Raw genomic sequence first — 17665 nt, 5'->3', positions numbered from 1 at the left:
GGACACAGAAATACTCCAAAATATTGTGGACAGCTATCGTTATTGACCAGGCATCCCAGCAGCATCTCGTGGCCTTGGGGCAGCTTCCCCGCCGAGCTGGCCGGGGGTGGGGGGGTTGGATGTGTTGGGGTAGATATTCCTGTGGGTACACTCAGCATCATCCGGCGGTGCCTCAGGCTGACGGTCTGGGCTGATCGCCGTGGGAAATTCTGCGACTAACTGGGAAACAGCGGTTCTTGGCAAGCTTTGCCCTCACCGAGCCCTTACAGATGTGGGGTAGGAAGGGGGCTTGCAGCAAGTGGGAGCACAAGTCCTGTGGCAGCCCCCAGTAGCAGGACCCAGATCCTTTTGGATCAGGAACTGTGATGGGAAGGGAGTTCTGGGGCTGAATCCCTGCTCTCAGCCGGCAGCACGCAGCCCCGAATCCGGGGGGGGCAGGCTTAACCTGGGAGAGTTCGGCACCGGCACCGGCACCGGCATGATGCCAAGCCCAGATTAACCAGTTGAAGACGTCACTTTCCATTATGGGAAAGGCTCCCAAATAGCCCCAAAGCTTTTGGTCCCTGGGATTAGCTGCTGTCACGCTCGGCTCCCAGCAAAGGGCAGGGAACCGGTGGCGCGGTGGAGCCCGGGGCGATGAACGCGGCCGGGAGCTGCTCCGAGGGGCATCACCTGAACGACTGAGGATGACCATGTGGGAGAGGGTCAGGAAAGCTTTGCTGAACTCGCTATCCATGACCTTCCTGCGCATCTGGAAGTGGGTGCGGGCTTTCTGGCGTAAAAATGGCCTCTTGACCCTGTCGGTGCTGTCGGTTGCCACCGGGTGCCTCCTGGGGTTCCTGCTGCGGGCGCTGGAGCTGACGGAGCTGGTAAGCCTGGCTGGGACTGGGATGGGAGCGAGGGGGATGGAGTGGGGCATTCTGAGCGACCATCCTTGGTGCTGGTGAGACATCACTATCAAGGGTCCCAGAGGGGCACAGACCCAAAAGCAAAGGCTCCTGCCCAAGAAAACCACCTTCTTTTGACCAAAAAAAGCTGCCAACAAATGCCAAAGCTGCAGGACAAATCCTGCCTCCCTCCACTGGGAGTGAGGGGCTCTAGGATGGACCCTGTGGGGCTGCAGGAGCCTCCAGGTGGGATGGGGATGGGAAAGGGGGGAATAGATACCCGGCTGCCGGATGCGCGGTAATAGGCTGCCCCCCAACACAAACAGCAGCGTCGGGGTCTGAGGGATGAGCTCCTCCTGTTCCTCTCCCCAGCTGGGCAGATGCTCAACCAAAGCACGTTTCCACTCTCTGGAGAAGGCCCAGCAAATAAATACGGGGTCGGTGGAGAGCCTGGGGGGCTTCCAGGGCTCACCTTCCTCTGAGAACCCTGGGAGACAAACGCATTGGACAAAATGCACCTCAAAGGTGCGTTCGCTCAGTGCTTTCTAGGAGCACGGTCACTGTTAAATGTCACCACGCTAAAATCCGCCCGGCTTTAATGACATCGGGCATCTTGGCTGTGGCTCAGCCCTGATCTTCAGCCGGGCTGGCTGAGCCCGGGAGGGGGGATGCTGCTTCAGGAAGAACTCGGCTGGTGCTGGAACATCCCCGTGTCACCCACAAGGATTTAGCAAAGTCTTGTCAATTCAATTACGCCCTTCAGCATCACCATCCGCAGCGGGGATGATCTTGTTACTTAATTGAAGCCGGGTGTAATCTCCCTGCGCCCCGGTGCACGCATCCACAAGTGCCCGGCAGCGTCCCACACCGGGTTTGAGGCCGGCAGAGCCTCGGGGCTCCTGCCCCTTGTCCTGCCATGCACCGAGTTCATCCACCCTCCGCCCCAGTCCCGTCCTGCCCTGTGGCCACAGCCCTGCACGTTGTCCCCGGCAGCCACTTCTCTCCGTTAGAGACTTTTCTCCTGAAATCCGGGCTGCAGGTGAGGGGCTGGAGAAGCAGCCGGTCCCTGCTTTCCTCCGCTCGATGGGAAAGTGTCACAAAACTAAAAAGCCCGTTGACAAAAGAGACGCTGTTCAGATCTGTTATTACTCCTTGCACCCAGCTGGACCCACGGCGGCTCTGCTCTACGTGAGGTCGCTGGTGAAATCAGCCAAGTTCAGGCCACACGGGTGGGTTAGTGCAGGGACAGCAGTGTGGAACATTTATTTTAATAGTTTCCCTCGGCTTCCCTCAAAGCCCGGTGATATTGGTTACTTTGGAGTAACCAAAAGTACCTGCTTGGCTTGGGGCCATCTCAGATCCGTCCCTGACACCTCTACAGTGGCACAGTGAGAGACTGGGGGGCAAGGGGGGAGGGGGGGAAGGCGGATGGAGGGGTTGATGGGGTGAGGGATGGATGGAGGCATGGAAGGAACTCAGCAGCCAGAAGGATGGTGGATGGAGAGATGGATGGAGGGACAGATGGTGGTGGAGGTAGGGATGGATGGTTGGTGGGTGGGTGGAGGGAGGGACAGTGGATGGAGGGAAGGATGGACAGATGGATGGTGGATGGAGGGATGCTGGCCAGGTGGTGCTCGCAGACCCCTCATTCTTCCCTTGGTCACGGCCGTGGGATCTGGGATTTGGGGATCTCTCTCCAGGCAGCCCTTCCCCATGCCCACGTGAGCAGTGGAGGCAGTGGACGGATGCCATGGGGTGGAAACCTCCCCCCAGTGCACCATGAGGCTGGACACCTGAACCGTCCCTGAGCTGGGCTTTGCCATTCACAGCCAATAGGTATTTCCACCTTTTGCTGCAGGCACCGGGCTGCACCCATCAGCTTCGGGGCACTTTTGCACATGCAGTCAAGCCTTTGCTCCCCAATAACAAGTGCAATGATGTTTGGGAGGAGCCAGCGGTGGAGCTGTGGGGTCCATTCCCTAGAGGGCGACGGACCCAAAGATGTCTTTGGGAGGGGACCGGTCCCACATGCCCCTCTCCAGTTCCCAACCAGGTTTCCCCTGTGGCGAGCATTTCCCATCCCTCACCCAGCTCCCGGTAAGGAACCGCCAGAGGAACAGTGTCTCCGAGTGCCACAAGGAACGTCTGCTGGCTTGGAACCAAGCTCAGAGCTGGACCTGTTTGGGAAAATGGCAAATTTATCAGGTTTGAGCCCTTAACCCACAGTCAGTGTCCACTTCTCAGCTCTCACCTGACACAACGGTTCTGCTCTATGTGCAGGAGAAGCAGTATTTTTCCTTTCCTGGAGAGCTCCTCATGAGGATGTTGAAGATGCTGATCCTGCCCTTGATCACCTCCAGGTAAGACATCATCTTCTGCTTCTAAAGCACCATCTCTCCATCACGTTGAGGAGGTTGGCCCATGATCCCCGTTGAGGAGATCACCCCAAAAACTGCCTGGGGTGAGAATAACTGGCCCAGAGCAGCCACCAACACAGCAGCATCCCCTGGCTTGGGGTCCATCAAACCCCATCATTTCCCAGCAACAGCTTGGGACAAATCCTCACCTGGATTTTGTAGACACCTGCACCCACATCAGATACCTGCACTGGCTGAGGTGTTTCCCTTCTTTTTTGGGCCCAGCCAGTCAGAGACGCCGGGACCATCCGTGGGTGGTTGACGATGCGCAGTTGTTTAAACTCAAAGCAAGCTTCCTTATTTAGAGTATTTTGAGAAAGTTCAGGTAGAAACCACAAGCATCTCTCAGTGTTGCGTGTCTTTGCAAATCCCACTTTTATCAGCCCGTCCCCATCTAGAAACAAGAAATAGAGATGAGAGAGTCACGCTCAAATCTAAGCAAGGTCTTGAAAAGCTTACATGGATTTACATATTTTAAACAATTGCTGGCACTTACTCAGTAGGAATAGCCAAGCAATTAGCTCTTTGTTCCCCTGAGGATGTGTCACTTCTCTATTGTTTTTCAGTTTGTTTGCTGTCCCATGTGCCTTTGGTTTATTTTTGGGAGCAGTGTGCTCTCTATCCTGGCCACACTTGGCCTTTTCGGTATCAGCCCTTGTAGAGCTGCTTTCTTTTCCCCTCCAGCGCTTCACCTCCCCTCCCTCATGCACTGCCTGAGTTTTCCTTCGCTCTGGGGGTGCTCTCAGCCCTCCCCACAGCTCAGTGATGCTGTTTCGTCCCAGCTGACAGCTCTCCTGCCTGCGGACGCAGGTTCTGCACGGGGCTCTCAGGATTTTGCTTGCGTAATTACTTGAAGCAGGCTTTTTTTTTCTTATTTAATTACCGAATGATGGTGATGTGGCATCTTCCCTCTATGCTCCGTCCAGAGGGCACCGGGTGCACACTGCGGATGGATTTGTCCAGGTTGGGGCTCAGCCCTGAGCTCCCCAAGCCTCACGTTGGAAAGCATCACCCATCTCCGTGCTGCTTTTTTGTGGCCTCTCTTGAACTTCCCAGGGTCTCTCTCCTCCTGGACACGCGGCTGCTGGAGGGGATCCGTGGGTTGGCCACCACCTCAACCACCCATCCCTCGTGTGTCCCCAGGGGTGGCATTCACCCTCACAACCTCTGTCTCCGTCACGTCCCACCCGGGGGTCATCAGGCCACTGGTGAATGCCACCAGTAGGCTTGGTCACGGCTCTGCAGGGCCCAGGGGAACTGAAGCAGTGAGAACCAGCAGCCAGGAGCTCGGTGTGGGTCTGCGTGCACATGGGACACGCTGCAGCCCCCAAACGCTTCTGTTTGCCCCCAGTGCCGGCACCGCTGGCGGCCAGCTCTCCTTGCTGCCGTGGCCTGTAATCCCTCTCTATTTTTAGTCCAGTTTTGTTTAAAAGTAGATTATGGGCTACTTCTTAGGAAAGCTTATGTGTGCGTGAATGAACCAGCAGCTCTCTCCTTGGGGAAGAGTCATCCATCCCCACCAGGATTTTGTAAGCCTTTCTTTGCTGTTCACCGTGACACGCAGCAGCAGCACAGGGTGTCGGAGATTTAAGAGAACAGTATCACACCCCCCCCCCCCCCCCAAAAAAAAAAGAAAGAAAAGAAAAAAAGAGCAGCATTAGTTATTAGCCATTAAAATACACTAAGAATATTAGTGGACCTGTTGGAGTGGGGCCAGAGGAGGCCCCGGAGATGCTGGGAGGGCTGGAGCCCCTCTGCTGGGAGGACAGGCTGGGAGAGGTGGGGGGGGTCAGCCTGGAGAAGAGAAGGCTCCGGGGAGACATTAGAGCCCCTTCCAGTATCTGAAGGGGACCTACAGGAAAGCCGGAGAGGGACTGTTTAGAAGGGCATGTAGTGATAGGATGAGGGGTGATGGCTTCAAACTGAAAGAGGGGAGATTTAGATAAGATATTAGGGAAAAAAAAAATCACTCTGAGGGTGGTGGGACACTGGCCCAGGCTGCCCAGAGCAGCTGTGGCTGCCCCATCCCTGGAGGTGTTCAAGGCCGGGTTGGACGGGGCTTGGAGCAACCTGGGCTGGGGGGAGGTGTCCCTGCCCAGGGCAGGGGGGTGGCACTGGGTGAGCTTTATGGTCCCTTCCAAGCTAAACCAGTCCATGATTCTATGATTTACTTCTTATCCATTGGAGAAAACAGAAAACATGACCAGAATTTTAAAGGGGACTCAGAGAGGCATCTCCTGCCCTTTGCAGCTCAGTCTGGGTCGCCACAAGCTCTTCCTGGGTGTGAGATCCTGCAGGCACGGGCACACAAATGTGCCAGAGCTCAGTGATGCCCTTAAGCATTGATTAAAAAAATATCTACAGAAACTTCTCCCACCTTGGAGATTTTGCCCATCAGATGCATCTTGTGCAGTTTTGGGAGCAGGTGCTGACCACAATCTTTTCTGCTGCAGCCTCATGTCCGGGCTGGCCACCATGGAGTCCAAGGCCTGCGGGAAGATGGGGGTGATCACCATCACCTACTATCTTTGGACAACCTTCATGGCAGTGACTGTCGGGATCATCCTCGTGGTCAGCATCCATCCTGGTGCAGCTGCCCAGAAGGACGACTACTCTGTGGGGAAAGTGGTGCTCAGCTCCGCCGATGCGTTACTGGATTTAATCAGGTACGTCGCAGGACTTCAGGAGAAGCCAAGTTTATGATGGCATTTCACAGACAAGATCTTCCCACAAGGCATTGAGTTCCCAGGAGATATCGAGATCTTAAGGGAAACAGGAGAACCGTTGGCCACGCTGACCAGGCACCGGTACCTCCGAGCCCAGCGACATGGGGTTTGTTTCTCCCCACGCATGTCCCTCTGGCCACTCTGCCACCCCCGTTGCTCTTCTCCCAGAGCCACCAGCAAAGAGGGATGCAGCAGCAGAAAACAGGAAGATTTAAATTCCCTGCAAAGCTCAGTGGTTCTCCCTCTGCAGCTCCAGCCTTGACGTGCCAATCCCTGCAACTCCTTGGGCTTTGCAAGGTAAAAATGAGCAGGAGTTGGCCCGGGGCTGGATTAAAGCAGTGGACGAGGGTTAACCGGGGAGCGGCTGGGGCAGAATCTCCATTTCTGGAGGTGTTTGATTGAATCATAGAATCATAGAATGATTTAGGTTGGAAAGGAACTTGAAGATCATCCAGTTCCAACCCCCCTGCCATAGGCAGGGACACCTCCCACCAGCCCAGGTTGCCCAAGGCCACGTCCAGCCTGGCCTTGAACACCTCCAGGGATGGGGCCTCAACAACCTCTCTGGGCAACCTGGGCCGGTGCCTCACCACCCTCACAGTGAAAAACTTCTTCCTAATGTTCAATCTAAACCTGCCCTCTTCCAGTTTAAAGCCATTCCCCCTCGTCCTATCACTCCATGCCCCAGTAAAAAGTCCTTCCCCAGCTCTCCTGTAGGCCCCCTTTAGGGACTGGGAGGCCGCAATAAGATCTTCCCAGAGCCTTCTCTTCTCCAGGCTGAACAGCCTTTTCCATTGACTGGAAAAGGCTCTGAGCATCTTGCTCCAGCTTTGCAGGCAGTCCTGCTCTGAGCAGGGGCTGGAGATGGCAGATGTCCGTCCCAACCTCTGGCTTTCTTCGAGTCTGGTTTACACATGGCTCACAGTCCTGCTCTTCATTCGCCTTCCAGCCTGCCTTCGCCCTCAGCTTACACAGAGGACGTCAGACTGGTGTTGGCTGTAATGGTTCCCCCTCTTGGCCTCCAGAGGTGGTCCAGAGGTGCTTCCCAGGTCATTCCCTGTGTTCTCATGATCTTTAACCCCTGCACCATTGCTCTCTTACAGAAACATGTTTCCTTCTAATCTCATCGAAGCTTCGTTCCAGCAGGTGAGTTCACCTGTCCCCGCTGTCGCGGGCGGCTGGGATGGTGCTCAGCTCCACCTGGGGCTAATCTCCCCATCTGGGGGCTCTTCCCCAGCAGGATGGAGCCCATTGCCAACAGGACACTAACCTCACTGCTTTGCTTTTGTTCCAGTATCGAACCGTTCTTGTCCCGGTGGTGAAGTCTCCTGGCTTTCCAAAGATCCCAGGGAAATCTCTCAGTTTTATTTACTTTGCACCCGATGATGAAAACCCCGAAATTCATCGGCCTGTGTTCCTCGAGCTGACGCCGTCACCTGAGATGACCTACAGGACCCTGCCTGGGACCAGCAACGAGATGAACGTCTTGGGAATCGTCATCTTCTCAGCAACGATAGGTACCTGCTCAGTAGAGAACGGGGCTCCGCGCTGCTCCCCAGCCCAGCTCGCGAGGCTGCTCAGCGGCAGCTGCAACCCAGGGTGGTAACTGCTCCGGCCACTGCGCTGCCGGTGGAGGTAGGGATGCTCGGAGGGATGAGGTTATTTTAGCTCTAACTGCTCGGGTCCCTGGGGATCCAGGCACAGCACGGAGCTTGTACCAACACCTTCATCAGTACCGTCCATAATGAAGCTCGAACAAGGTTTTAGGCACCAAGAAGGCTGTTTTCTCCCCAGATTTTCCGTATGAGCCTTCACAGCCCCAACACGGGCCCTGAGGGTTTTCAAATCATCGCATAAACTGGAGGGTCCTTTTAATGAAGTCTGCTGAAGTGAGCTGTAACTTTTGCAGGGGCTACCTGGGATGTAGCTCGTTACACACGGTCCGAACCCTTCACGCTGGTGGTGTTCAAACTCCCCGAGCAGGCAGCTGGGTCAGGCTTAGCACGTGTCACAAATGTATGGAAATTCGTAAGAGGACTTTCCAAAGAAGGTAAGAAAGCTTCCTGCATTGAACAGCCTGCAATCCCGCGTGGACAAGGTGCTCGGCAGCGATTTCAGGAAGGAAGAAGCAGCAGAGGTTGGATGGAGAGAACGCGTGCAAGAGATGGGGGGGGGGAAGAAGGTTTAAAGGGGAGAAAGTCATGGGAAGGAGGAACTTAGAGCTGACTCAAAGAGTAAGATAGACACGGGGTGCATGAGTGAGAAAGGGAGGAAGAGACGGATCAGGAGGGAAAAAAAAGAGTAGGAGGCAACGAGATGAGCATGGGGGAAAGATTACATGCAGATTAAAAGGTGAGGGCAAGGAGCTTGAACTTAGTGTATCAGGAACCAAAAAGCCAATTAGAGGATTTGAGGGGTGGAGGCAGTGTAGCCAGCACAGCACTGGAGCACACCAGCCCGCCGTCAGAGCCAGGGGGGAGCAGCCAGTTTTAAAGGCTACGATACAGTAAGTGCCCAGAGGAGATGGCCACAGTGGGACTGGGCAGAGACAGACCTTTGCAGACAAAAGAGGTGGCTATGGCAGAGTCCTGTCCCAGTGACCAACAGCATCTGCAGACCCCAGACGCTGCAGGAACGTGCCAAGCTCCCGCTCCCAGGACACGTGCCCTCCCCCAACCCAGCCACACAAGCGAGGAGAAGCCACTTTTCTCTCCTGAGATTACCACCCCACCACCCTGCCAGCATGGGAGTGAGGATCAGCGCCGAGTTAGGACGCAGCGGGAGATCACCTGGGCCAGCCCCGGCCACCCGGCTGCACTCCCGGGTTTAGCACAGGATGGATTAGAGCTCCACAAAGCCGCAGACCAGCAGAGCATCACCCGCACTGGGGACGGGGAGCTTGGTAAAGGGCATTCGTACATCCGCAGGAAGCTTTACCTGCGAGGAGAGGTTGGATTAATGAGGTTGGCCTGGCAGAAGACAGGAGAAGGACAGGGGAGGCCAGGCAACATGGCCCTGTGCTGTGGGAAACGGGGACCGGCTCCTCCTTGCAGTGAGGCGGGGGAGGCCAGTTGAGATCTCAAAGGGTATTTGTGTCCAATCCCGAAATACCAGTTTGTGGGCCTGAGACCGAGGCATCCAGGCAGCATCCGACGGCTACCCCGAGTAGCTTTGCTGTGGATGGTAACCCCACACAGCTACAAAGCTCCAGCGATCTCTTCACTGACACTGAGCATCTCCAGTCGTCTCCATTGCTTTTGAAATCCAGAAAAGGGCAGAGATTTCAAGTTACTTGAAGCAAGCCGTCCATTTGCTAGGGCAATCTTTTCCGAATCAGCTGTCTGTAAGGCCTGAAGAGAAATTGATTTCTTTCAAACCAGCTCTTATGGCCACCACCTACTGCATGAATATCCACAGAGCTGAGATTTAAGTGTGTCATGCCTTGTCTTATTTCTGAAAGTCCTGCCAAAGATGACCCTGTCTCTCCCTCTAGTGGGAGGTGTCCCTGCCTATGGCAGGGGGGGTGGAACTCGATGATCTTCAAGGTCCTTTCCAACCTAAACCATTCTATAATTCTATGGTGATCTGTCTTCTGAGCATGCCAAGAGATCCAGCTATCTGCCAAGGGTCTCTAGGAGTCCTTAGCCCTGAAGACTGAAGAGGGATGAGAGGGACAAGACAAGATCCCAACTATATTCTTCTTTTCCAGGCTAAAGCAGACACTTGTGGTGCTTCAGAAGTAGTAATTTTAGCTAATGGGACCACACAGAAAGTAGGTGCACGAGGCTGGAAACTAGATGGGCTCAAAGCCCCATTGTCCTTTTGCTTCATGGGTACCTGGGAAACCTCCTCGCCAGGGAAAGCAATGGGATTTGGCACTCACCAATTTTGTGCTGGCAGACCAGGAAGTACCATAACGCCTCTAACCACCTCTGTATTCCTGCTCTAGTATTCCTTCAACGAAAAATTAGACTGGAATGAGGTTAATACAACAACATCAATAGAGAAACCAGAATTAAGACAGGAGGTTTAATGCCTGTATCTAAGCAACTCAGCTGGATCCTTCCTGACATCCTATTGTAGAGCCGCATGCGTTGTCACCGCCACGGTACAGTCTGTGAGCCGCCGCTGAAGCCGCCTGCGTGAAACAGCTGGTGAGCAACCAGCACGGCCCATCCCACGGGGCAACGGAGAACTGCCACCGCCCGCGGGGATCTGGCAAAGCCGAGCGCTTCCGAAGATCATCCGAGTGGCTGACGTGGCGTGCGGCTCCTCTCACTCCACAGCAAGGGCAGGGATGCAACATATCGTCGCATCCTCAGCTACATATAAACCCCCAGAGCTTTGTCCTTCAAAAAAGAAATCAATTTTTGTTTCTGGAGCTACATTATTCTTGTATTACCGACTAGCAAAAAGACAGCTTATCCACCTTGAGAAGTGAGTCTTCCAGAACTGAGCAGCAGTGAAGGGTTTATCAGTTACCTGTGCAAGGAATAGTCCAAATCCTGGATTTGGGTTTGGTGGGTTTGAGAAAAGGCCAGATACTTGTATTTGCTCAGAGCAGAGAATTACTGTGACCCGTGAGAGCATGTGGAAATCTGTATTAAGTCTGACCTGCTGTGAGTTTGCCCAGTGAAACCCATTCTGCGACCACCAGAGCCTCAAAACACTCAGCATGACACACACCGCTGCCACGGTACTATCGAGTAAGATAAACCAATGTGTTTGGTTGCAGGACTTCTCCTGGGAAAAATGGGTGAGCGAGGAACTCCGCTGGTTAACGTCTGCCAGTGTCTGAATGAAGCAGTTATGAAAATTGTCTCGATGGCAGTTTGGTAAATCTGTTTTTGATTGATTCGGTTATTTTCTTATCTGCTATCTACTGGTAATGCCGGTCATATGTCTCCAAGTATTTTTTCTGAGCACTTGATTTATTTTCGTATGACTGTACCACATGGTACCAAATACGGTAATGACTATTGCGTAGTGCTTCAGTGGTTGCTGCATCCCCATAAATAATTTTTTATGCTTATTCTTTGCAGGTACTTCCCCTTTGGCATTGTATTTCTCATCGCTGGAAAGATCCTGGAGATGGAAGATCCATCGGTTATAGGACAGAAGCTGGGACTATATGCCATTACAGTAGTGTCGGGGCTGGTCATCCACGGACTCATTCTCTTACCTCTGCTTTTTGTGCTCATCACCAAGAAAAACCCCTTTGTCTTCATCCAGGGGATACTGCAAGCCTTGCTGATTGCCTTGGCTACGTCTTCCAGGTACGAAAACGTGGCTGAGATACGCTGGTACAGCTGAGACGGCATCTGGTTTAGTCGGGGGAGAGGTGGCCGTGTGTACAGCGAGGCGAGCTACGGGAGAACAGCAGTAATTCAGACAAAAATTAGGCTCCGGCGCTATTTGAAATGAGATCGCTTCCCGTTTTAGCAGGAAGCGGGATGCTTGGCGCAGTGCGTCTTCAGGCCCCACCAGCTCGCGTTGCCCTTCTGCTCGCCCTCTCCTGGGGTCTTCCCAGAGCAAAGCAGCAACGTTTGTGCCTGCGTGTGCTTCTTTTAATTGCTGCAGGCCGTTTCGTTTCATAGAATTCAAAATAGGACTGTTGTAGGCGCTTTATAAAACAGCGTGGGGTTACCACCCTGGGTTTTGGTTGAAAACATCAAAAGCTCTTCTGAACATTTTACTGAAAATCGTAAATCAACTCCTGGGCATCCCAAGCTCCTCCAAAGAAAAGTGCTGTCTACTTTGATGAGATGTTATAATTTTAGATTATTTTTTTAATTATTATCATTTGGGGAGGAATAAACCCATGCACCAGTACAGGTTGGGGGCTGACCTGCTGGAGAGCAGCTCTGTAGAAAGAGACCTGGGAGTCCTGGTGGACAACAGGATGCCCATGAGCCAGCAATGTGCCCTGGTGGCCAAGAAGGCCAATGGCATCCTGGGGGGCATCAAGAAGAGTGTGGCCAGCAGGTCAAGGGAGGTCATCCTCCCCCTCTACTCTGCCTTGGTGAGGCCACACCTGGAGTACTGTGTCCAGTTCGGGGCTCCCCGGTTCAAGAAGGACAGGGAACTGCTGGAGAGGGTGCAGCATAGGGCTACCAAGATGATTAGGGGACTGGAACACCTCTCTTAGGAAGAAAGACTGAGGGAATTGGGTCTCTTTAGTCTGGAAAAAAGACGGTTGAGGGGGGACCTGATCCATGCTTATAAATACTTAAAGGGTGGGTGCCAGGAGGATGGGGCTCTTTTCGGTGGTGCCCAGTGACAGGACAAGAGGGAACGGGCACAAACTTGAGTATAGGAAGTTCCACCTAAACACGAGGAGGAACTTCTTTACCTTGAGGGTGGCAGAGCAGTGGCACAGGCTGCCCAGGGAGGTGGTGGAGTCCCCATCTCTGGAGACATTCCAAACCCGCCTGGACGCGTTCCTGTGCAACCGGCTCTAAGGTGGCCCTGCTCTGGCAGGGGGGTTGGACTAGACGATCTCCAGAGGTCCTTTCCAACCCTATGATTCTATGATTCTATGATTTTTATGCGGTTTATTTTCATTGAAAAACATTCCTTGTAACAATGAAGAAACTTAACATTAGAAACCGCCATCCTTTCTGGAAGGCACACAAATTTAAACATTTTCTTAGAAAACACCTGACTAGGCAAAGAGTTTTTCTGGCCGAATGCTGCTTCTTCACATAATCCCAATAAAACCATCTAGGATTGTGCCTCCTTCCCCCAGTGCCCACCAATGCAGGTCTCTTCTGCTGCTCTGAACGACTCTACCTCCTCCTGAACGTGGCTCTCCCGCAGGTTTTCTCCCCCCTCTCCGTGTGACAGCCCGCACCGCGAGCCGGGGAGTGGTTCCGCAGAGTGGTTCCGCAGAGGCTGGGAGCACGCTGCTCCCCGTCCCAGCCCCACCGTCAGCGCCAGGGGCCGTCGCGCCGCGCGCTGCAGCCAACTCCTTGAGGAAAAGCGGTCCCTGCCTCCAAAATCCCTACGGCAATCCCATCCGCTTCTTGCTTCCTTTCTTCCATTCGCTCTTCTTCTTCCACGTCGTTATCCCGGCTCCCGCGTGACAGCTAAACAGAAACAAGAGAGAAAGGTCATGGGGGGGGCAAGAGCCGCGGCGGCTGCTCCTGGTGCGGGATGGAAGAGGGGAATGAGGATCAACGGGGTCCACTGGACGCGGCACAGCCGGTGCTGGCAGGCGCTGCCGCCCACCCATGTCAGAGGTGCTGCAGGATGAGGGTGGGGAGCAGGGACCGAGAACGAAGCTGGAAGCATCACGCAGAGCTGCTCCTAGAGAGCGGCTTGTCTTGCAGCCGGTGGCTAACTGAGCACTCGGCTAATTACGGACATACCGCAGGTAGCGCAAGTCCAAGAAACTTTCATTGCTACAGCAATTTGTGTAACATTGCTGCTCTTACCTTCAGGAGGACATGTGTTTCTACACCATTACGTTGATTCCTGTTTATAAAGCTCAGCGCAAACAACAGAGAGAATTAATTACTGACCATTTCTTGTTCTGCAGCTCAGCGACCTTGCCCATCACCCTGAAGTGTCTCCTGGAAAACAACGGAATAGACAGACGCGTGGCACGATTCGTCCTCCCTGTTGGGGCCACCATCAACATGGACGGCACGGCGCTGTACGAAGCCGTCGCTGCCATCTTTATTGCCCAGGTCAATGAATACGACTTGGATTTGGGACAAATTATAACGATAAGGTAAGTGTTTCTTTACAGCAGCTGAATTATTTCTCTCTCTTCGTATTTATAGGCATTGTAACAACCTCTCACACTTCTCCCGTTCGGCAGAGAGCTTTGCCACTGCAGAGAGCCAACAGTGCCGGAAAGCCGAGGAGTAGGGAGAGGTGCAGCGGGTACCGGCGCCATGAGCCGGGGAAACCTCGGGCTCCGCACCCACACAATTCGCTGCAGAATCAAAGATTTTGCCTGTGGGTAAAAGCCAGACTGTGAACGAAGAGCGGGGCTGGAGCAGGGCAACACCCCCCCGCGGACGAATTGTCGTGGCATAGAAGGGTTCGCGCACGTGTAGTTTACTCCCCTTCAGGAACGGAACAGCCTCATTTTCTAAGCAGGGAAATAAAGCGCCTATCTAGACAAAAATAAGTAAGCTCAGTTGCAAATATTTAGCAATTTTATGCCACACAACAGAGCGCAGAGGGGTGTTGTGTGAGCAGAAAGCCAAGAGGACGTGCCGGAAGCCCTCAGCCATGATGCGCGCAGGCGGGGGTGCGGGATAAAACCAGAAAGCAGGAAGGTGGAGGAAGCCAGATCCCTCCCAGTCCTTCCATACAGGAATAACTTACTTTGCCATGCAAACATGCTTGCTTTTTTTCTTAAAAAAAACCAAACAACAACAACAAAAAAAACCACAACAAAACCACAACCCAGTAATAGCACAGCCGCCTTCTCTTTGCAGCATAACAGCAACAGCCGCGAGCATAGGGGCAGCCGGGATCCCCCAATCCGGACTCGTTACCATGGTCATCGTGCTAACTTCCGTAGGGCTGCCGACCGACGATATCACACTCATCATCGCCGTGGACTGGGCTCTGTAAGTATTTCCCAGAGGCAACGCTATGGGTGGGTGCCACGTGCCAATTCATGGCGGTGTGTTTGAAGCAGCTCTCGCGGGGACAACTAGAGATTAAGGCGTCACAGAACGAGGCCAGGAGCCAAGCGCGAGATTCCTCATTTTCCGATTATTTGCTTGAAATAGTCATTATTTTCTTGAAATAGCCCATGATAACTATAGGCAAAGAGTCTCCTAAATGAGCGTTTGACTCGAGGCGCTGCTGTTCCGAGGTGCCCATCGCTGTCTCGTGCCTCGTTAAGGACTGTACGTGGAAGAAGTGGCGATGGCATTCAGCCACTCTCTCAAGTAAGGTCGCCAGTTTGAAATACCCGTCTGTCCTGATCTTTTAGCTAAATTCCTACCCGACTGTACAACACATCTTTGTTGGAGGTCTTAAATAGGTCACAAAATAAATCTTTCTGAAACATACATACATTTATACTTTTAAGAGGTCAAAAGGATGCTACTTTTCTCCGTAGTGAGAGGTAGAAAGGGAGGAAAGAAGGTGCACGGTCTTGTCTCCATGAAGCATTACTGAGCGAGGCTGCTAGTATTCCCTAGAAACACCTCAAGTCCTAGTGTTCTCCAAGCTGTCAGCTCTGTGAACAAAGGAGGACGGACAGCACAAGAGTCAAAGCGAAGTGGTGGATGGTACAGTATTTGGTTTAGTGGAATATTACCCCTGGAGGAGGAACAAGGTTGGCAAGGCAGGGTGAAAGTTATCTGGCTTCATACAAGGAGAAATTAAAGATGCTAACAACAAGAAGAGACCAACAAAAGGGGTGGAAACACGCGATTGTTTATGAAAAAAGCATGATCTCCAGGGAAAAAAAGTCAGTCAGAGAAACCAATAATAAACCATAAACCACTGGTAATCTTTTGCAGTATGTGCTCATCCAGTTTGCTGTCTCTGTTTCTGAAACATGGGCATTTGCACAATCAAAAAGTAGAAAGGAGAGAGAACTAGATGTCACAGCAAAACAGTACCAAGGTAAAGCACAACTTGGTTGCACACCAAATCACAGCAGAAAATGAGACAGTTCTTGAACAGATGTAGCAAAACCCGCTCTTGCGTTTAATAAGCAACTTTTTCAAACCCATATGTCACCCGAACTAAAATATCACTGGAGTTTCTAAAAGTAAGGATGACATTTTCAAAGGACTGCACCCAACACCAAGGAATCACAGAACGGTCAGGGTTGGAAGGGACCTCTGGAGATCATCCAGTCCAACCTCCCTACCAAGTCTGTCTTCCAACCAGGCCATCTTCATCCTGACGGATGAAGACCAGATTGATCTTGAGACAAAAACCGATGCTCGATTACATTTGTCACACACAAATGGAATAGAAGTCAAACATACGCAGTCTTGGAAACGCGTCATTTTAAAGTACTAAGATAAAAACGAAGCAAATTAGCTCAGTGAAAAAACATACGGAGTAGACGCAGACTTCTACGTAACTGACACGGGGGTGGCTGATTTGTCCTTCGCAGCCTCCCTGGACAGGGAGGAAAAAGCATTGAGCATCCTGGCTGCTCTTCTCTTTCTTTCACATAAAAGGAAGTTTAACTTTGCAGGTGAACCTTGTTAAATCGGAACACAATGCGAGTTCAATCTTTGAGCATGGCAGGGTCCCCAGCACCATCACCTGCCCCAAGGTGCCGGCACTTTCATAGAATAATAGAATCAGAGAGTCTTCTAGGTTGGAAGGGACCTTTAAGATCAAGTCCAACCATCAACTTGACACTGCCAAACCCACCACTAAACCACGTCCCTAAAAAACCCTGTGTCCTTTCTACTGATGCGCGAGGTGCTTGGATAAACAAGAGAGGTGCTTGTGGAAAATGAAGATTTTCCTCCCCAAGAGGCATCTCAAGGAGTTTTATGACTCACAGAGGCTGTTCACCCCCACGTTGAGCAAAGATGCTGACAATGCATCCGTTCGGGAAGTAGCACAGGCAGGTCTAAGGCACTAAAAGACAAACACGATGAGACAAAAGCAGCCCCAACGCCTTCATGGTACTGGGGTCGCACGGACACTGCATGTACCATTTTCCCTCTGTATTTGCAAGAATAATACTGCATTTGTCCCAACTTGCCATTAGCAAATCCAGTGGTAGCAACATTAGAGGTGGAGGTTGACGTATTTCAATGCCATAAAAGACCCTGGGCGCGTTGGCTGTGGCCACCAACTGCATCCTCACGGCTCTCTCTCATCTAGGGACCGATTTCGAACTATGACCAACGTCCTTGGTGACGCGCTGGCTGCCGGCATCATAGCACACATCTGCGAGAAAGACTTCGCCCCAAAGCCCTCCCCGGTACGTATAGCTTGTCTGGGTGAGCAGGGGGATGCAGGAGATCATAGAATCATAGAATGGTTTAGGTTGGAAAGGAACTTGAAGATCATCCAGTTCCAACCCCCCTGCCATAGGCAGGGACACCTCCCACCAGCACAGGTTGCCCAAGGCCACGTCCAGCCTGGCCTTGAACGCCTCCAGGGATGGGGCCTCAACGACCTCTCTGGGCAACCTGTTCCAGTGCCACACCACCCTCACAGTGAAAAAAATACAACTGCACCGACACAACACATGTGCTCGCTTAAGAAATTAAAATTGTATTTCTTCCTTTTGCAGCAAGATCCCGTAAGCAACACAGAGAAGCTACCTCCTGCAGAGACCTCACATCTGCAGCCCAAAGACAACGTGATCGAAATGATTGAAGAAACTCTGTTGGATCAGACGGGGGTTCACTATAACATCTGTCAGGTGTAGACCACAGCATTCCTGCTCCCTGGAACGGAATCTTGGTGCTAAACACTGACATTGTGAATGTCGTATATGGATGCTCTGCAAGAGAAAGGCCTTACTTGGCACAAAACAAGCGGGAAAATCCTCTCTATCCTTTGAAGACAGTGGGACTCTCCAGCAAGCACCCAAAGAGCCCGGCTGGGGTCGACTGAGGACATGGCTGGGCGCTCGCCCGCCCCGAACGGCTGAAGCAGAGGGGATCGGAAGGTTTTATGC

The 17665-nt window shown here is 52.7% G+C and overlaps 1 protein-coding gene across 1 annotated transcript; it reads left to right on the top strand.

The window, feature by feature from the left end:
* Positions 1-524: 524 nt before the first annotated feature.
* LOC309681409 (excitatory amino acid transporter 5-like) lies at positions 525-17413 on the top strand (the record flags this gene model as incomplete). Its single annotated transcript, XM_082495280.1, is given in 12 exon segments — positions 525-542; positions 546-869; positions 3168-3247; positions 5758-5970; positions 7134-7176; positions 7325-7547; positions 10766-10865; positions 11073-11306; positions 13571-13765; positions 14484-14618; positions 16861-16960; positions 17276-17413. Coding segments are annotated over 12 exon segments (1803 nt in total).
* Positions 17414-17665: the final 252 nt, after the last annotated feature.

This window comes from Vanellus vanellus (genome assembly GCF_965231255.1).
Source record: "Vanellus vanellus genome assembly, chromosome: 25".
NCBI lineage: Eukaryota > Metazoa > Chordata > Aves > Charadriiformes > Charadriidae > Vanellus > Vanellus vanellus.
This window is presented reverse-complemented; position numbering and strand designations above follow the sequence as displayed.